This window comes from Phoca vitulina, unplaced genomic scaffold, assembly GCF_004348235.1.
Source record: "Phoca vitulina isolate PV1807 unplaced genomic scaffold, GSC_HSeal_1.0 scaffold53, whole genome shotgun sequence".
Classification (NCBI taxonomy): domain Eukaryota; kingdom Metazoa; phylum Chordata; class Mammalia; order Carnivora; family Phocidae; genus Phoca; species Phoca vitulina.
The window spans coordinates 8,565,815-8,585,705 of record NW_022589756.1 but is presented as its reverse complement, the minus strand read 5'-3'; the positions used below and the strand labels follow the sequence as shown (position 1 = coordinate 8,585,705).

Below are 19,891 nucleotides of genomic sequence, written 5' to 3'. Positions count from 1 at the left end.
TTTCTATCGCAGGCCAAAATCTCAATTGGAGCTCCAAACTCATATCCAACTGCTTCTTCACTTGGATCACTGATAGTGACCTTAAACCGAATCTGTCCAAAACAGAACACTTGATTTATCCGTCTAACATCTATTTTTCCTCTGATCTTTTCCACTTCTGTGACACCATAATCCACCTAGCTGCTCTGGCTAAAAAACTAAGAATTACCTTTAATTCATCCCACTTTCTTCATCTCTAACATCCAGTATATATTTTTGTTTTGTTTTGTTTTGTTTTTGTTTTTTAAGAGAGTGACGGGAGGAGGGGCAGAGGGAGAGAGGGAATCTTAAGCGGGCTCCATGCCCAGCATGAGCCCAATGGGGGGCTGGATCTCACAGCTCTGAGACCATGACCTGAGCCGAATTCAAGAGTCAGCCACTTAACTGACTGAGCCACCCAGGTGCCCCCAGTATATTGGTCTTAATGACTCTATCTTCAAAAGACATCCTGAGTCTTCACTTTTTTGTCCATCTCTACAATACCATCTGCATGCAAGGCATTATTATCTCTAACTTATACTAACTCAACTGCTTTTTTATTGGTTTCCCTGTGTGCATTCTCAATCCTCATAATCCATTTTCATATAGCTACCAGAATAATTTTTAAGAGAAAATTATGTGATGTTACTCCCTTAATTAAAATGCTTCAATGCACCCTTTTGCATTTTGAACAAAATCCATGATCTCTACCAAGACCTTTAAGCCCCTCTCTATAGGATAGTTATAGCACTTATTATCTTAATCTGTTAATTTCTTATTTATTGTCCGACTCCTTTTATGCTCAACATTCTGATTACAGAACTGCAACAGAACAATTGTCTGTTTTGTTCCCTACCATAACCTCAGCAATTATATGTGACCAATAAATACCTATCAACTAAATCTTTCATATTCCATCAAGTTCTCTGTATGCCCAGTCTTCATGGCAGAAGAAACGTCTTCCACATTTGTGCTTGCATAACACTTTGGACACACCAGTACTCAGGTGTTTAAAAGTACTTCTCACTAGAGTGTGAACTTTGCAAGAGTATGAACTGTGCGATTTTCTTCTTTGAATTCCTGGTGTCTTACTCACTACCTGGTAAGGAGTAGGTAAATAAATGAGTATTTACTGAATAAATGAATGAATGAATGCATGCTATTGAATGCTCCCAGAAATATGAAACATCATTTTTTAAAGATTTGTTTATTTGAGGGAGAGCAAGGCGGGGAGGGGCAGAGAAAGAGAACATCTCCAGCAGACTCCCTGCTGAGCATGGAGCCTGATGCGGGCTCCATCAGGATGCAGGGCTCCATCTGGGGCTCGAGGCAGGGCTCGATCTCATGACCCTGAGGTCATGACCTGAGCCAAAAATCAAGAGTCCTATGCTTAACCAACTGAGCCACCCAGGGACCCCTTCAGCAAACACTTTCTAACAAATCTGGTGCCAAAAAATTCTTAAAAATATACATGCTTCATTGATTCACCTCATGTGATGTTAGTTTAAATGCTTCTATTGTATTTATTACTGTACAGTAGGTCATCTAATATTATTTGAAGTTGATGAACTTTCTATTAGCCCCTTAGGGTCTTTAGTTTTGAGCTGTCTACAGAAATAAGTGAAAAGCACTCAGCATAATTCTTTAGCTGCAGAATAGAAGAGAGTACCCTAGCAAAAAGCTTTTGTTATTTTCAAATATTTGTGAGTGACTGCTTAGTTTTTTGTTGTTGTTGTTTAGAATAAATGAATTTGTATATAACCCTCTTTTGTGTATGTGTGTTCCTCTGGGGTACCCAGAGACCAAGTAATAAAGCTATGTTTCTTAATCTTTTGACTACTTGGCACACTTGAAAATCTCTATATTTTCCCAAGGCATATTCTTCTTATCTCCTTCTGACAAATGGGTGGGAATGTGGAGTTGATAAAAACATATACTTGATTAACAGAGAAAAATGAAGAGCAGAGTTGTAAAGAGGAGGAACAGATGGAAGAGAGGATAAGAGCAGGAATGGGGATATATGAAAAGTGAAAAATTAATGGTGAGAAAAATGAAGAAAAGAGATAGAATAGGAAGAAAGGCACCAGGGACTGATTGCTCTTATTTCTCAATACCTCCAACCTGTCTCCACCCACAACAGTCTGTTTCAGGCAACTCGCCAGCTCCCTGAAATGCTTCTGATTCTTAATGGACTCCTTGGGCAATTTTCCATTACTCATTTGTTCACTGCCTACACTCTGCAGATGTGGGGGTATGAGGCTCAGTTTATTAGTTTTTGAATCCTGCTGTAACAAATTACCCTAATTTTAGGGGCTTAAGCAACACAAATTTATTATCTCTGTAGGTCAGAAGTCTGACATGGATCTCATGGGGCTAAAATGAAGAGGTCAGTAGTTTCTGGAGATGTTAGAGGAATATTAATTTCCTTGCTCATTCTAGTTGTTGGCAGAATTTAGTCCCCTGCTACTGTAGCACTGAGATCTATGTTTTCTTGTTGGCTGTCAGCTGAAAGCCATTCCCAACTTCGAGAGGCCACCCACATTCCTCACTCATGGCCTCCTTCCTCTATCTTTAAAGCCAGCAATGGTGGGTTAAGTCCTTCTCATGTTGCATCACTCTTACGCTTCACCCCTTGTCAGTTTCCCTGACCACAGCTGGAAAGAGTTCTCTGCTTCTAAGGACTCAGGTGATTAGATTGGGCCCACATGAATAATCCAGGATAATCTCTCCATCTCAAGGTCTGTAACTTTAAATACATCTGCCAAGTCCCTTTTGCCAAGAAAATAACACATTCACAGTTTCTGGGAATTAGGGAGAGGACATTTTTGGGGGGGCCATTATTCTGCTCACCACACTCAAAGTATGGGGTGCTGAGCAATTTGATTTCTGATTGTTGCTCCTGGGAACCTTAGAGGAAGAAGGGGAATGGGAACAGGCAAAATGTATGAAGCACATTAGGAGGTTCTTGTTTTTATGTGAGAACATTAAATTAGGAGGGCCAAACAAGAACTGAAGGATTCCTGGGTAAGTGACATTCATTCACCAAGAGTCTCCTCAAAATGAATTCTAATAGGCTCTTTAGAATTAACAGAAAGAAAAAGACAGCTAGGAAATGAATGGGGCATTAATGGTAGAATGTTAGAAGGTACCTACAGATCACTTAATTTACTAATTTAAAAAAATTATTAAACTTTTTGAGATAATTATAGATTTACATGCAGTTTTAAGAAATAATACCCACACCCAGTTTCCCCCAATGGTAGCATTTTTTGTAACTGTAGTACAATATCAAAATTGAGAAATTGGCATAGATACAATCCATCTATTTTATATAGATTTCACCAGTTTTATAAGCACTCATTTGTGTATGTGTATAGTTCTGTGCAGTTTTATCACATTTATGTGTGACCACAACCATAGTCAAGATATAGAACGATTTTACAATTTACAAAGTGGGTTCTTTGAGCTCTTAAGAGTTCCATCTAGGTGATTCAAGGATGCTGTAGTGAAGAGAGAGAGAAAAGGGCTAGGTCAAATAATTAAGATTTCAGGCACCACTTTCTCTTTAAACAAAAGTCTGCTTTTATCTGTTTTATGTACTGAGACCACATATACTATTTGACAAAAGGATCCCATGGCTAAAAACCAATGGCTTAGTCCAACAGTTTTATTTTACAGATGAAGAAAGTGTATGCATGTGCATCTATGTACCCCGGCACATACACTATGATTAGTACTCAAACTGTTAATGATTTGTGTAGTTAGCTAACGATCAACATAAAACACTCAAAAAAAAAAATACTCCCCCCCTAATTTAGCAGCCAAAAAACTGTAATTTAAGATATTTTCCCATCTTAATAAATGTTTGGTTCAGCTTAGAAATAAACTGCCAGATTAGTAAGAGTGACCCCATTCTTCTGTGAAAAACTTAATAGAAGTAATAGTGTACAGAATATAGTGTACACTGGATTCTTCACTGGTTTTACAGAATCTGGAGATACGTGTTCAGTGCTATGGAAACTTTAAGAGGAATATTCACAACTGGAGTCTTTTGGAAGGGAACAACTAGAGTCTGATAGGAAGTCATGGGAAAACTGAAAAATAGGACACAAACTGCAGAATAGGACATGTTTGGTTTTTTTTAAAGATTTTTTTGAGAGAGAGAGAGAGAAGGAGAGCATGGGTGGGCGAGGGGCAGAGGGAGAGGGCAAAGTAGACTCCCTGCTGAGTGGGGAGCCTGAAGTGGGGCTCGATCCCAGGACCGTGAGCCGAAGTAGCACCCAGGCACCCTGAGAATTGGACATATTTTGCCTATAGAAAAGATTTGGAGAAAACAGCATACCTTTTCTCAAATGTCTGGAAAATAGTCCTGTGAAAGAACTGTTGTATATCTGTAGAGCAGTACCAATGTATGAAGGTAACAAAGAAATCCATTTTCCACTCAATAGACGCAAACCTTTTATAACAATTAGAGCAGCCTCAAAATGGAATGGAAAGCCTTACAGAGTAGTGAGCTTCCTGTTACTGAAATCATTGAAGCAGAGGCTTACAAAAGATGGTTTTGAAGGAGTTTTGCACTGGGTTGGAAGTTGGACCTTATGATTTCTAAGGTCCCTTCCAACTAAAGGCTGTATGATCCAGGCAAGGAACTTTAATAGTTTAAATTCTGGTTTGCCTTCCTTTGCATGAAAAAAAATCAACTGATTTGTTTATGCAGGTAGGATTTCCTATTGGAAAATTGATATGGATATTTTTCATTTTTATCAATAGATATTTATCAAACCCCTATTATGTGCCCAGTTGTGTTATGTAAGGAGGATATAACAATAAATAGAGATGGGTCTTATCTATATTGACAAAATAAGTATGAGAGAGATAGGACACTGGATGGTTTTCATTTATATATTTCTATATTCCAGAACAATGTGAATTCTATGTTATTATAAATGAAAAATGTTAGTAATATTAGAATATAAAATATGAAACCTAATTAAAAAATAACAGTGTAACATGTTAAACAGTCTAGAAGATGATATAATAAAATTATATGCAATCAGGTACTAATGACAAAATAAAGAACAAATTATTTAATTTTATTAAAAATTTCCAATTTATAACCAAAATATACAACCACTACATTTAAAATCAGTTTGTACACTCACAGTTAAAGTGCTAAGTAAAAACATTTACAAAAACTGACATCAGTCTACTGTAAACAAAATAAATCTACAAGAGCAGAGTGCAAAGCACATCCAGCTAATGTGAAAGTACAGTTCATGCTCTAATCAAGTGCACTTGCCCTATACATATCTCAACAACAGTAACTTTCCCACTCACTCGGGAATGAATGAACAATTTTAAATACATAAAAAAGAAACATGAAGAACTAATGCCACAAAATACAAGTCTTTAGCATAAACACTTTCTAACTAGATGCTTATATGATAAAAGCAAGATTAAGATTTTAGAATCAATTTTAGAATCACCTTATCAATTTAATTCAGAATACCATTTGAAAACTAAATTGCCAAGTGCCAGGTGTTTAAAAATGATAGTTTTTTTAAATAATGAAAAAGGCATATTGTTTCTACCTTTGTATCTCTTGAAAAGAGGAGGAGGTGGTGGTCATGTTGATAATAGTAAAATGAGGAAAGATATTTTTCTATACTAAATGAGCAGAGATGGAAGATAGATAGGCCTAGCTGGACAGTAGAAAAAACTGAGACTGAAATACAAAGTCTTAAAAGAGTGTGCGTGATGGATATCTAAAATGCTTCTGATGTAGCTCTTGAACTGAAAAACAGAGGATCAGCAAGGCCCTGACTTCAATGACCCAAAGATCTAAATGACTAGCTCCCCTCCTCAAGGTCACTGAAGATATACAGCACTTTCAGACATCACATGGGTTCAGGGAAAGAGAAAGAGATTCCCAAGTTAGGTCACTTAATGGTATTTCTTGCCTCAAAAGCTTAATATTCTAATTGATAGTAATTTGTGTTAATAGCAATGTGTTTGTCTTTAATGCAGATTTATCTTTAAGAGGAATAAAAGGGCTATAGTCACTAACACTTGAACATGAATTAAAGCAAATTTCCTTCTTCTTAACACTTGTAGATTATACTTCAGAAGTATTGATAAGGAAAACTAGGGATAGAAGGCAGGTAGGAAGGTCTTGAGCAATGTAGCATTTGAGGAATAGGCCAGATGGAGAGAGTATGTACCTGGGCAGGGCTCAGGGTATCACTAGAAAGAAGTGTACCAAGCGGTTATTGAGAGATCCAAATCAACTTTCTCCACTATAAAAGTATATCTAAAACTGAGACATCTAGATTAATATGGAGTACACTAGATCAGCTCTTGTTGGCTAATCTGTTGCCCTTATTATTCATAATAATAATATTTATATGAAGAGAAGTAGTGTGAGCTTAGAACAATCCAATTTACAACCTTTAAGATAATAGCTCTTCTAAAATTCTGAGTTTCCTGTGGAGGAGCTTCGTATTTTTTACATGCATTTTTAAATTCATATACTTTCAGTATATTCAATAGTATTCATTATTTTAGAAGGCCTACCAAGGAGGTAAAATTCTATGGCTAGCAAAATTTGAGTTCATTGTACACATTGTGTGTGTGTGTGTGGGGGGGGTACTTATTTTGCCTCTAAATGATATTTACAGACTAATCAATTGATATATGATAATCTCCTGGGATCCGAAAGTTTTTATGTAACTTACATATTCCCAAAAGGTATCTGCTTCAATTACTACGATCGTTTTGTTTAAATATCTTTAAAACTAAGCAATTTAACTACAAAACAAAGCAGAAATTTCCTGTGGTTATCTACGGTTTGCATCTCCTTCATAAAGTCACTGATAGGTTGATAAGAGGAGTTGGAATGGGAAGTCAATATACTTGTTCTAAAAGATCGTTTGTTTGCTTCTTTCTTGAATATGTATTATGAAATTGCAAACATTTGATCACTTTTGACAAACAAAACCAGCAATTTCACAGAGTTCAGAATAATACTATTCAACTATGATGACATAGTATAAATCTCCTTAAACTGTTTTTTTCTGAGAATCAGGCCATCTACAAAGGGTTTTCTGCTGAGATGACCATAATAACTTAATATACACTAAGAAAACAAGACAAAACAAAGGCTCACACACACACACACACATACAAGCTCACATTAAGTAAATGTGAGCTTCAGGTATCACATATTATAGACAGTGAAATAACTAATAGCTATTATTAATTATAGACACATATATTTATATAAATAATCCCCTAAATTCACTATCAGATTAAAATACAGCAAAGTCAGTATTTTCTAAGTTAAACAATTTTAAATTAGAAGAAACAGTTTCCATAGCTCTTTCAAATAACAAAAATAAGACAATTTAATAGCTTTTGAGTGTCAAATGAACTTCTCTTTTTGGGGCTGGGGAAATCAATGGTGGTGGTAATATCTTTATCGTACCAAAGTAAATGTCTAAACTGCAGTCACTCCTTCACAATATGTAATACTTTGAAACTTCAATGAAAAAATAAAACTCTCAAAAATAAAATTTTGCATTTGAAAAAAAAGCAGAAAAGTTGAAGTTGGTGTTAAAGATATGTGAAATGGAATAATTCTAGAGAAGTTAATTTTTTTTAAAAAGATGAATGATAAAGAATTCAGATTTACTCTGATAACTCACAGCAAAGGCCGAGATAGCACCTGATGACAAGAGAACTTCCAGACTAATATTTTCAAAATGAGAGAATCCTTTTTATGATTAAAAAAAATAATTTTAAGTTCACATATAAAGAAAATACAGTATTTTCAAGTACATATTCACCTCAGTTCAATGTAAAGAACTTGTGTTGATTTTATCCCAGAAATATAGAATTATTTCTTATTAAATGTTTCTGCCGACAGGAGTAGTTCAGGGAAAAATTATCTGAGGCAGGGCTAAGGAAGTAAAGGAAGACAATTATAAATGTTCTTTTCAAAACTGGGGAGGGGAGAAGTAGTTAGAGAAATAGAAAAATGGTGCATGGATAAATATAAATTAAATCACGCTAGGATTATCTGCTTTATCTTACAGAATCTCCCATTATCAAAACCCAGAAAATCTTCAATGAAATGTTGGGACCTCAGATTCAAGTTTAACAAATGTAGTAACAAAACATGCAGAGCCAGAGAACTGAAAATAGAGGTTTGTTTTTTTTTTTTCCTTTACAGGCAATTACAAAATAATATTGTAACATAGCTATGCCTAAATGAGAGAACCTGGTCATCTAATTTAATTTCTGGAAGCCAGGAAAGTTATCTGATACAGTGAACTGACCAAAGACAAGGAATCAAGCACAGCCAAAGAACACATCAGAAACCAGTACATTTTCCTACATCAACTTTCCATTATTCTTCCCTACCCATCAGACACCAAACCCAATACCTTGATTATAAATCTATAGACCAATGTGTTCAATAGGTTGATATGAGCTAATGCAGATAATCAGCGAAAGACAAAGATCTTTAAAAGTAACAGGAACCTCCTTGGCCTGGTTCTCAGAGAACACAAATGTACAAGAGAACTCTGCTGAGAGATGGTACTAATGGAATCTCTACATCTTATTAGATAGTTAAGGAGGCTTTATGAAAACATCTTCTGCATAGCCAGAAAAAAAATTAAAAATAACCACATTTATCTCTAATAATTTAGAGCAGGACATTGCTCATGGCAATCTGGCAACTATACTTATTCAATGAATCTAAGAACATTTTAAGAATAATTATTGAGCAGAAAAACTTCAATCCACTCCTCTGAAATGACTTTTACATTTTATAATCATTTTAATGTTGGTAAAACCTGAGAGCTTTTAAATTAGCTATATGGGCCAGTGCTGTCACTGCTTTGTTCACTAATTTTATCATGAATACATTTTGTTTAAAGTTTAGGCTAACTAGCTATATTCATATTTAAGAGAACAAAGACCACAAAATTTTATGTCATTTTTCTCCTGTATATCAGTTTTAAGGTGCTTATGTTGGTGCTTTAGGAGACTTTTCCTATGGGAAAAAAAAAGATCATGTCAATTATTTGTAACCTTTCTTTCACTTTTATTTCTTTAAACTTTTATTATCTGTAATATAATTTCCTCCTTAAAATTACTCAAAATCATAACTGGAAAACAAAGTTAATAATATATCTGAATCCTAACAATTTAAGTATAGATTGCATTAACAGTACAGGCTGATCTAGTAAATATAGTTCATGGGAAGAATAACGAGGATAAAAGTAAGCCAGAATAATGACTACAAAATGGTAAGGGACAACCAAATTACAGGCAGGTGGAATTTGAAACACTACCTAATCTAAGCCCCTTGTTTTCTTTCATTTACAGATGAGAAAACCTGAGGTCCCAAGAGGTAAAAATTCAAAGTTACAAAGCTCATTGAAAACAGAGGCAATACTAGAAATCAGGTCTCCTGACTCAAAATTCTGTGGTATTTAAAAAATAACATAATGCATTGGTACTAAGCATTAGGGAAAGAAATCTGCCAATTCAGAAAACAGAAATTATGAAGCTCTAAAGTTTTTCTTTTAAGTCAATAAGCACAACACAAAGAAATATTTGCAAGTTAGCAATATACACAAGCTGACTTATTATATAACAAAAACCTTAGGGCTGCTACAACAATAATAATAAAGTAGTTCACCCTACTTCAGGAAATATGATAAAATAACAAACTGAAAAATATAATTGTCTTATAAATACTAAAGTTACTAGTAAATGGTAATTACCACAACAATAGAACCCTGAATCTTCAAATTCTGAATTATTACAAAGTAAAAAACTTATTTATCAGGGAAAACTGGTGACAGTAGCCAATAAAATGAGAATAAATTAAGAGCAATGCTAGCATACCAATGAAAATGTCTAAGAAAGGACACAATAGATGTTCTGAGATAAATGATCATTTAAAAAAGATAATCTGAAGGGAACTATTCTTTAATGCATTTAAAAAGACTGAACTACTCTCTTTTGTAGGAAGTAATGTACCGGTGTGGGATTTGACTAAAATATAAGTGACACTTTACTTTCTTTTATCTTTCTTTTATCTTTATGGCAACAAAATTTTATTTTCTAATTAGAGATCATGGAATAACTATTAACTTATTATATTAAATCTCTGCAAATCAACTAAATGGGAATGTCCAAGAAATGGCTGGTTTTAGGTGGACCGTAACATTTTCTTTCCTAGAAGATTTTGGATCTTGGGAGAAAATTATAATCCATCCTGTATCAGTTTGACTATTAAAGAAATATAAGATTAAAATTAGAAAAAAATCCCAGGAGACTGTGTACAGTCAGATGAAGGGTAAGGTTGCTTAGTCCTCCTATTCCTTTCCTTTCCCCCTCATATCACTGGAACAAAAAAACTAAATTATGAAGAGATGTCAACGTAATTCTTTTCATATAAACTTTGTTGTTGCTGCTAAATACTACTGAAGACCATATCCTTGTTTTCTATAACCCCCAAGTTCTAACAAAAACAAATAATATCCGTAGAGCAATTTACAGGTTACAGAGCACGATAACACATGTTATCTCATTTGATCCTTACAACCAAAGTCCAGTGAGGTAGGTTTTGGGACCAAAAATTACCTTATCCTCATTTTAGACTGAAGAAATGGGAGACTAAATGACCTGTCCAGCTCACATCATAATTATGGGTCTTTGAATTCCAAGCCTAATGGAATTTTCACTGCACTAGACTATGTAAGTCATCCAAGTGATAATATGTAAATATAGCTTTGGCATGTCAAAAGCAGTATAAATATCATCATAATGAAATTTTGGTATGTCACTGTTTTCTAAGCTCTGGCCAATGATCCACTAAAATTTTTTTTTAAGTAGTTCCTTTTATATCACAGGGATATAGCCCCACCAAGATAGTTACAACTTGTTATATCCAGCTCTTATCACAAAGAAACTAATGAGGTAGGCTAAAACGTAGTCAATTTTTTCTAAATTAAAGAGATTCTTAGAATTTTCATACATCCGCTCTAAGAAGCTGAAAATCATTACTAATAAAGGTTTGCTTCAATGTTCATTTCCCCAACTAGTCTACAAAGATCTAACTTAACATAAAACCAACAAGAGCTTAAATACTTCTAAGAATTGCTATTCACCTTTTAAAATTAATAAAGTGTTGGTACAAGTTTGTGTATATATTTCTTGTGCAAGTTACGTATTTATTACTTGCCACATGTTATTCTGGTAAAGCAGAGACTTCATTTCACTCAATTTAAATTTAGATCCTTCAAATTCCTTTGAGGTGAGACTCTCACTACTAAGGCTAAAAGTGAGTTTTATGACATGTGTTGTTCATTCATAAATATTTATTGAAAAACCTACGATATACTAAGCACTTCGTAGTTGTAATTAATCAATTTTTCTTTGAAACCAATTATTGTTTTGAGCTTAATATTATCTTTTGCTTTAGTTATTGAACAAATTAAACAGTATTGGTGAAATCGAAGTACTTTTTGAAAGCCTCTTGATTATATATTAACATTTTAGAGACAACTATTATTTTCTCAGTTGTCAGCTGTATAAATAAAATACTAAACATTATCACATGCCAATTAAAACACAAATTAAAGTTAAACAGATGGTAAGAAAGCTGTCCCAACTTGTTCAAGTTGGTTTAAGGGAACTGAGACTTTGAAATTGCTGGTTTGCCATAGTTCTTTAACTGTTTCTTAAAAAAAATTCTTAATTTAAAGCACCAGTTTGATAAATAACATGACCCAAACTAAATACTGTTATCTAAAACAATGCATTGATGATATTAAATAAATTTTGTGGAGCAAAATTAAGATACTTAAAGTAACTGAAATGTCAACATAGCATTTACATATATGCTGACAGTGAGTTTAACAAAGAAGATAAAATGCATATATAAAAAACAGGGAGCACAAAGTTAAGATTTTCATAACTGTCTACACTTGGCCTACTTGTACAAGAAAATCAATTAACATTTTGGCAATTAATATAATGCAGATGGCGATGGATGACAACATCTTTGAGCTCAAACTGGTACCTTCTATTTTAACTTATTTTTGTTTCTGAATGTTTGTTTTGGTCCTCTCATGCTGTTCTCAGGGGAGATTCTCAGAAAAAAAGCCTTATGAATTACTAAGTTACTGTATAAATGAGTTGTTGTAAATTTGGCCTTCAGAGGAAAGGTTTACTAATTGTCAGTTATGAGGGAATTTAGATTCTGCCTATCTAGTACTAACTCCAGTTCCAAGGAGAAAGACGATGAAGACAGAGGAAAAAGAAAAATGCTTTGGGGCTAAATGTTCAAATATGTTCTATAAAGAGCTAATCATAAACAATAAGACATGTACTTTGAAAAAATATGATATACAAATTATCAGAAAACTGATTTTTGTACTTGATGAAAGCCTTTTTTTTCAACACCTAATTTCTTGGTATTTTTTATTTTAAAGGAGAGAAAAAAAGTACACATGAATTAAACACATGTCAAGGAATGTACTATAGTAGCCCTCAAACAAATCTCTTAAATCCTTAATAATCTTAATCCCTTATATTTCATAATGCTTTACAGTTTTCAAAAAGCTTTCATATGATTTTTCATGTGATCCCCATTTGACAACTTTGTGAGGTAGGTACTTATTTTCTATCTTCATTTATAAACAAGGGAACTGAGGCTCAGAGAAATTTACCTGTTAAAGGTGACAAAACTGGCATATGACAAAGCCAGGCCTCTCTAGAGTCTTGGAATATTTTCCGAAGTGTGATTCTTGGATTACCTGCATTAAGAATCACCTGTAGTATTTTTAGAACTACAGACTTTAAAATTGGACTTTACTTACTGAATATGAATCTTTAGGGGTGGGGCCCCAAATTCCACATTTATAATGGACAATAAAATGAAGAAAAGTTGTATATCAGGTAATGATACAAAAGCACAACATTGAGTCCAGCTAGATATTTATGTGATATAATATGATGCCATCAGCTCATTATCAGGGGGCCAGTTAGTTTGAAACAGCCTGCAGCCTGGCTGCAGATCAGAATCACCTAGAAAGCTTTTTAAAAAAAAACTACTAATTCTCCTCTGAATGAGAGGAAGGTGTTGAGCATCAGAGGTTCCGCAAGTGATTCTTATCTATAGTCAGGGCTGAGGACCACTTGTTTAAATACGCTTTTCTATAAAACACATCCAGCATTTTCCACAATTTTTCTTTCCCTTCTAAGCAATTTCATGCCTAATAAAGTTTGCAGTTTTTATTGTAAATTGTTTAAACAGTACACGACAAAATGTCAAACATTTTTGAATTGATATTGGTAAGACTAAATATTATACTTCACAGCAAGACTAATCATGCTTCATTTAGTTACAATGATTTTCAAATACCTCAATCACCACTTTGGACTTAGGTTATATATATTTTAACTGTAAAAAAAGAAAAGATCCAGAATCTGAAAACAAGAATGTGGGGCAAAAAGCTGTAGCCTAATGGCTACTGGGCAATGCAAATGCAGACAATCAAGTCACTGATAGGAGGGGCCTGGGTACCACGATCTGGTGGCTTTGGCAAGATCACATCTCACTGTAGAAAAATACAACAAAGAATATAGAGAAAACATTTTGCCATTTTGTAATTGTGATTCCCACAAAAATGTTTATAATGTGTGATGTTTCTCTTATTACATGCCTCCATGGAACAGATCTGAACATGAAGTTCTCTGTGAATCAATACTACTACATGGGAAAAGATGACTACAAATTAAACTTCTTCCACCATGCATATGGTTAAGTTATAAAAACATAGCCAGTAAAAGTAATATTTACAAAAGTAATAAAGAGCACAATTATAGAGAAAAAATGTCCATCTCCGCCTTTTATTCCATTGCAAATCCTAATCCTGTATGTCTCTGGATGAAGATTATTTTGATAGAATTTTTAAAGAGCCTTCAGTAGACTATTCAGATTCTTCCGCTGATCTTATATCCTATTAGCTAAAATACCCTTGCTGATTTATCAAATTCTCCGACAGTTTAAAAACATAGTTCTTCTTCACTTAGTGGAAAGAAAACTACAAAGTCCAGCTATTCATCTGAGAAATAAGCCTTGCATAGAAAATTTCCTTAATTCTGAAATTTTGTTTTATTAATACAACTACCAGAATGTTATCTCACAACTAGTTGATATCATATGAAAGTTCACTACAAAGCAGTCACCACACATTTAGGGTTTTTCTAAATATAAAATAAGTAGGTTTATAAAAATGCTTACCAGACAAATAATTATCTCTTCATAACCTAGAAATAAGAATTATTTATGTGATGATATAATTATTAGCATTTTTGATGCCTTGATGTTCCAAGTTTGATGCAATATAAAAAGCAAAAGTTTACTTTTCCAATGGACACAATCTGCACCTGACTGAAAGCATGATAACAGTGAGTTACAGCAATCAGTCAAGCAAAGGCAAAGAATAAAGTCTGCTTTTTAAATAGCGCAAGTTTTCCACCTTCGGACAATTTAAGCACTGGTTCCATCTTCTTCAATAACCCGATTCATGCTGGTACCGTGGGTGATGTGAGTCATGGGATTACTACTGAGGTCTCTGATGCTGCTATGTCGGGACTGTTCATTGAGCCGGTGAGAGCTACTGTGCCTCGAGTGATCCGTCAGTCGTGACATGCTGCCGTGAGGTAGTCTCTCTTCCATTCCTCTGTAACTGCAGGGAGTGTACCTAACACACAAGAGTTTATTTTGAAGCAGGTAACAGAACATACCAGAAAACTTAAGAACTGTCATGAAAATGCCTCATTACGTAAAATGATTAGGAAACCAACAAGTGAAAAAGTAACAACCAACTTTTGATGATTTTACAGTAATTTCAAAAAGTAGACTTATTCACATGGTTGACCAGAAAGGGAGAAACTCATCTCATTAAATTCAGAATTAAGGTCTTATTCTTTGCAAAGGGACAGAAGCTAAGGTTAAATAGAGCTGACTGATATAGAGCTACCTGCAAAATATGGATACTTTCCACATTCAAATGAATTTTGGATTATGAGGTGGGTTCTGGCAGAGGAGGAACAAGAATAGAAGAAATACGGCATTGTCCCAGGGAGTCTATAAGGCTGGTTATAATTAGTAGTACAACAAACTCAAATTTTACTGAAAGACTAGGGTTCAAAGAGGGAGCATATGAAATTAGAGGAGAAATTAGTGTAACCTAAAAAAAAAAGGTGAATGAATTGTCAAGCAATGATGACAGTATGTGCCGACAGCTTCTTTCTAGATATCCCAGTCAACAGCTGAACAACTACCTAATTACTTTTCATTAGGGCTTGAGGCTGTGAAGATGCTATTTCATAAAAGCTACATCTATTTAAATATTCTGGTAACAACCTCATAACATTTGTAACCTATATTCCAGGTAAAGCAAATTCTCTCCTTACCCCTAGCCCAAGACCCAGCTTTTGAGAAGTACAATGTATGTAAACTGTGTTACACTGCGTATTGCAGGCAGGCAGTCTTCTCTCCATCATTGTGTTTATTTTGAAAGACAACAGTGGGAGCATCAGAGATAAGAAAACACACTTACATATACCTCTTTGTAAAAAAGTAATTTAGGATAACAAAGCTCAAAGAAAATGTAACTGAATATAATTTATAACTTTAATTAACATATATTAAATTTTACTTTAATACTGCTAAAATTAAAAAGGATATAGCAGGCCATTCCTTTTTAAAATAGTCAATAGTGGGGGCACGTAGGTGGCTCAGTTGGTTGGTTAAGTGACTGACTTCGGCTCAGATCATGATCCTGGAGTCCCAGGATCAAGTCCCGCATAGAGCTCCCTGCTCAGCAGGGAGTCTCCTTCTCCCTCTGAACCTCCCCCCTCTTGTGCTCTCTCTCGCTCTCATTCTCTCTCAAATAAATAAATAAAATTTAAAAAAAATAGTCATCAGAGGTGCCTGCATGGCTCAGTTGGTTGAGCGTCTGACTCTTGGTTTCGGCTTAGGTTGTGATCTCATGGTTGTGAGATCAGCCCTGCATGGGGCTCCATGCTGGGCATGGAGGCTGCTTAAGATTCTCTCTCTCCCTCTGCCCCTTTCCCCACCCCATCCCCTGCTCACATGTGTGCTTGTTCTCTCTCTAAAAAATAAAATAAATTTTTAAAAATGGTCATCAAAAGAATGAATCAAGCAGCTGAAGACCTATTGGCTGTCAAAATCATTCATTTAGCATTTCTTCATAATAATTACAAATTTCATGACTCAATATGAATCATTTATAAAATTTAAAGATTTTAAAGACTGGTTCATACACTACTGAGGTAATCCAGTTTTATAGAAGTGCTTGTCAAATGTTTTCATCAGATCACAGAGTTAAAAAATTGAGAAGCCCTGGGGTACCTGGGTAGCTCAGTGGGTTAAGCATGTGCCTTCAGCTCTGGTCATGATCCCAGGGTTCTGGGATGTGGCCTACCTACAGGCTCCCTGCTCAGTGGGGAGCCTGCTTCTCTATCTGCCCCTCCCCCCAGCACATGATCTTTCTCCCTCAAATAAATATTTTTTTAAAAAATTGAGAAGTCCTTTTATTTATTTATTTTTTTATTAAAAGATTTATCCATTTATTTTAGAGAGAAAGAGTGAGAGAGCACACAAGTGGGGGGAGGGAGGGGCAGAAGGAGAGAAGCAGACTCCCTGCTCAGTGTGGAGCCCCCACATGGCTTGATCTCATGAACCCAAGATCATGACCTGAGACAAAACCAAGAGTTGCATGCCCAACCTCTGGAGCCACCCAGACGCCCCTATTTTTTAGTTTTTTAAAGATTTTCTTTCTTTTTCTTTTTTAAAAATATCTTATTTATTTATTTGACAGAGAGAGACACAGCAAGAGAGGGAACACAAGCAGGGGCGAGGGAGCCACCCAGGTGTCCTAAAGATTTTATTTTTAAGTAATCTCTACCCTCAGCATGGGACTTGAACTCACAACCCTGAGACCAAGAGTTGTGTCCTCCACCAACTGAGGCAGCAGGGTGCCTCAGAAGTCCTTTTAAAATGATAAAAGAAAGCATGTCTTTTGTTTTCAGTCTGAATAAAGCAAAAAAAAATTTAAGAATGATAAGATGCATTTTAAATATTTTTAAAATTTCTTATGTTAGTAGGTAAAAGAGCATTTAATTCTTTTTTTTTTTTTTTAACTAACATCTAATGTATTATTTGTTTCATGGGTACAGGTCTGTGATTCATCAGTCTTACACAATTCACAGCACTCACCATAGCACATACCCTCCTCAATGTCTATCACCCAGCCACCCCATCCCTCCCACCCCCCACCACTCCAGCAACCCTGTTTGTTTCCTGAGGTTAAGAGTCTCTTATGGTTTGTCTCCCTCTCTGGTTTTGTCTTGTTTCATTTTTCCCTCCCTTCCCCTACAATCCTCTGTCTTGTTTCTCAAATTCCTCGTATCAGTGAGATCATATGATACTTGTCTTTCTCTGATTGACTTATTTCGCTTATTTCTAGTTCCATCCATGTAGTTGCAAAAGGCAAGATTTCATCTTTTTGATGAATGCATAATATTCCATTGTATATATATACACCACATCTTCTTTATCCATTCATCTGTTGATGGACATCTAGGCTCTTTCCATAGTTTGGCTATTGTGGACATTGCTGCTATAAACACTGGGGTGCACGTGCCCCTTCGGATCACTACATTTGTATCTTTGGGGTAAATACTCAGTAGTGCAATTGCTGGGTCGTCGGGTGGCTCTATTTTCAACTTTTTGAGGTACCTCCATACTGTTTTCCAGAGTGGCTGCACCAGCTTGCATTCCCATCAACAGTGTAGGAGGTTCCCCTTTCTCTGCATCCTCGCCAACATCTGTCGTTTCCTGACTTGTTAATTTTAGCCATTCTGACTGGTGTGAGGTGGTATCTCATTGAGGTTTTGATGTGGATTTCCCTGATGCCAAGTGATGTTGAGCACTTTTTCATGTGTCTGTTGGCCATTTGGACATCTTCTTTGCAGAAATGTCTGTTTATGTCTTCTGCCCATTTCTTGATTGGATTATTTGTTCTTTGGGTGTTGAGTTTGAGAAGTTCTTTACAGCATTTGGATACTAGCCCTTTATCTGATATGTCATTTGCAAATATCTTCTCCCATTCTGTGGGTTGCCTCTTTGTTTAGTTGACTGTTTCCTTTGCTGTGCAGAAGCTTTTTATCTTGATGAAGTCCCAATAGTTCATTTTTGCCCTTGCTTCCCTTGCCTTTGGCGATGTGTCTAGGAAGGATTTGCTGTGGTTGAGGTCAAAGAGGTTGCTGCCTGTGTTCTCCTCAAGGATTTTGATAGATTCCTGTCTCACATTTAGGTCTTTCATCCATTTTGAGTCTATTTTTGTGTGTGGTGTAAGGAAATGGTCCAGTTTCATTCTTCTGCATGTGGCTGTCCAATTTTCCCAACACCATTTGTTAAAGAGACTGTCTTTTTTCCATTGGATTTTCTTTCCTGCTTTGTCAAAGATGGGTTGACCATAGAGTTGAGGGTCCATTTCTGGGCTCTCTATTCTGTTCCATTGATCTATGTGTCTGTTTTTGTGCCAGTACCATACTGTCTTGATGATTACAGCTTTGTGATAGAGCTTGAAGTCCGGAATTGTGATGCCACCAGCTTTGCTTTCCTTTTTCAACATTCCTCTGGCTATTCGGGGTCTTTTCTGGTTCCATACAAATTTTAGGATTATTTGTTCCATTTCTTTGAAAAAAGTTGATAATATTTTGATAGGGATTGCATTAAATGTGTAGGTTGCTCTAGATAGCATAGACATTTTAACAATATTTGTTCTTCCAATCCATAAGCATGGAACCTTTTCCCATTTCTTTGTGTCTTCCTCAATTTCTTTCATGAGTATTCTATAGTTTTCTGAGTACAGATTCTTTGCCTCTTTGGTTAGATTTATTCCTAGGTATCTTATGGTTTTGGGTGCAATTGTAAATGGGATCGGCTCCTTAATTTCTCTTTCTTCTGTCTTGTTGTTGGTGGATAGAAATGCAACTGATTTCTGTGCATTGATTTTATATCCTACCACTTTACTGAATTCCTGTATGAGTTCTAGCAGTTTTGGGGCGGAGTCTCTTGGGTTTTCCACATAAAGTATCATATCATCTGCAAAAAGTTAGAGTTTCACTCCTTCTTTGCTGATTCGGACGCCTTTGATTTCTTTTTGTTGTCTGATTGCTGAGGGTAGGACTTCTAGTACTATGCTGAATAGCAGTGGTGATAGTGGACATCCCTGCCATGTTCCTGACCCTAGGGGAAAAGCTGTCAGTTTTTCCCCATTGAGAATGAGTTTTGCTGGGGGTTTTTCATAGACGGCTTTTATGATATTGAGGTATGTACCCTTTATCCCTACACTCTGAAGAGTTTTAATCAAGAAAGGATGCTGTACTTTATCAAATGCTTTTTTCTGCATCTATTGAGAGGATCATATGGTTCTTGTTCTTTCTTTTATTAATGTATTGTATCACATTGATTGATTTGCGGATGTTGAACCAATCTTGCAGCCCAGGAATAAATCCCACTTGGTCGTGGTGAATAATCCTTTTAATGTACTGTTAGATCCTATTAGGTAGTATTTTGGTGAGAATTTTTGCATCCATGTTCATCAGGGATATTGGTCTGTAGTTCTCCTTTTTGATGGGGTCTTTGTCTGGTTTTGGGATCAAGGTAATGCTGGCCTCATAAAATGAGTTTGGAAGTTCTCCTTCTATTTCTATTTTTTGGAACAGTTTCAGAAGAATAGGTATTAATTCT

General features: G+C 35.4%; 1 protein-coding gene across 1 annotated transcript in view; it reads right to left on the bottom strand.

Annotated features, from left to right (window-relative positions):
* Positions 1–5,094: 5,094 nt before the first annotated feature.
* FZD3 (frizzled class receptor 3) overlaps positions 5,095–19,891 on the bottom strand; it is a 107,613-nt gene continuing 92,816 nt past the window's right edge. Inside the window, exon 7 of the mRNA XM_032388991.1 lies at positions 5,095–14,807. Within this exon, the coding sequence (XP_032244882.1) occupies positions 14,594–14,807 (214 nt within the window). The 3' untranslated portion in view covers positions 5,095–14,593. The remainder of the gene's footprint in view (positions 14,808–19,891) is intronic.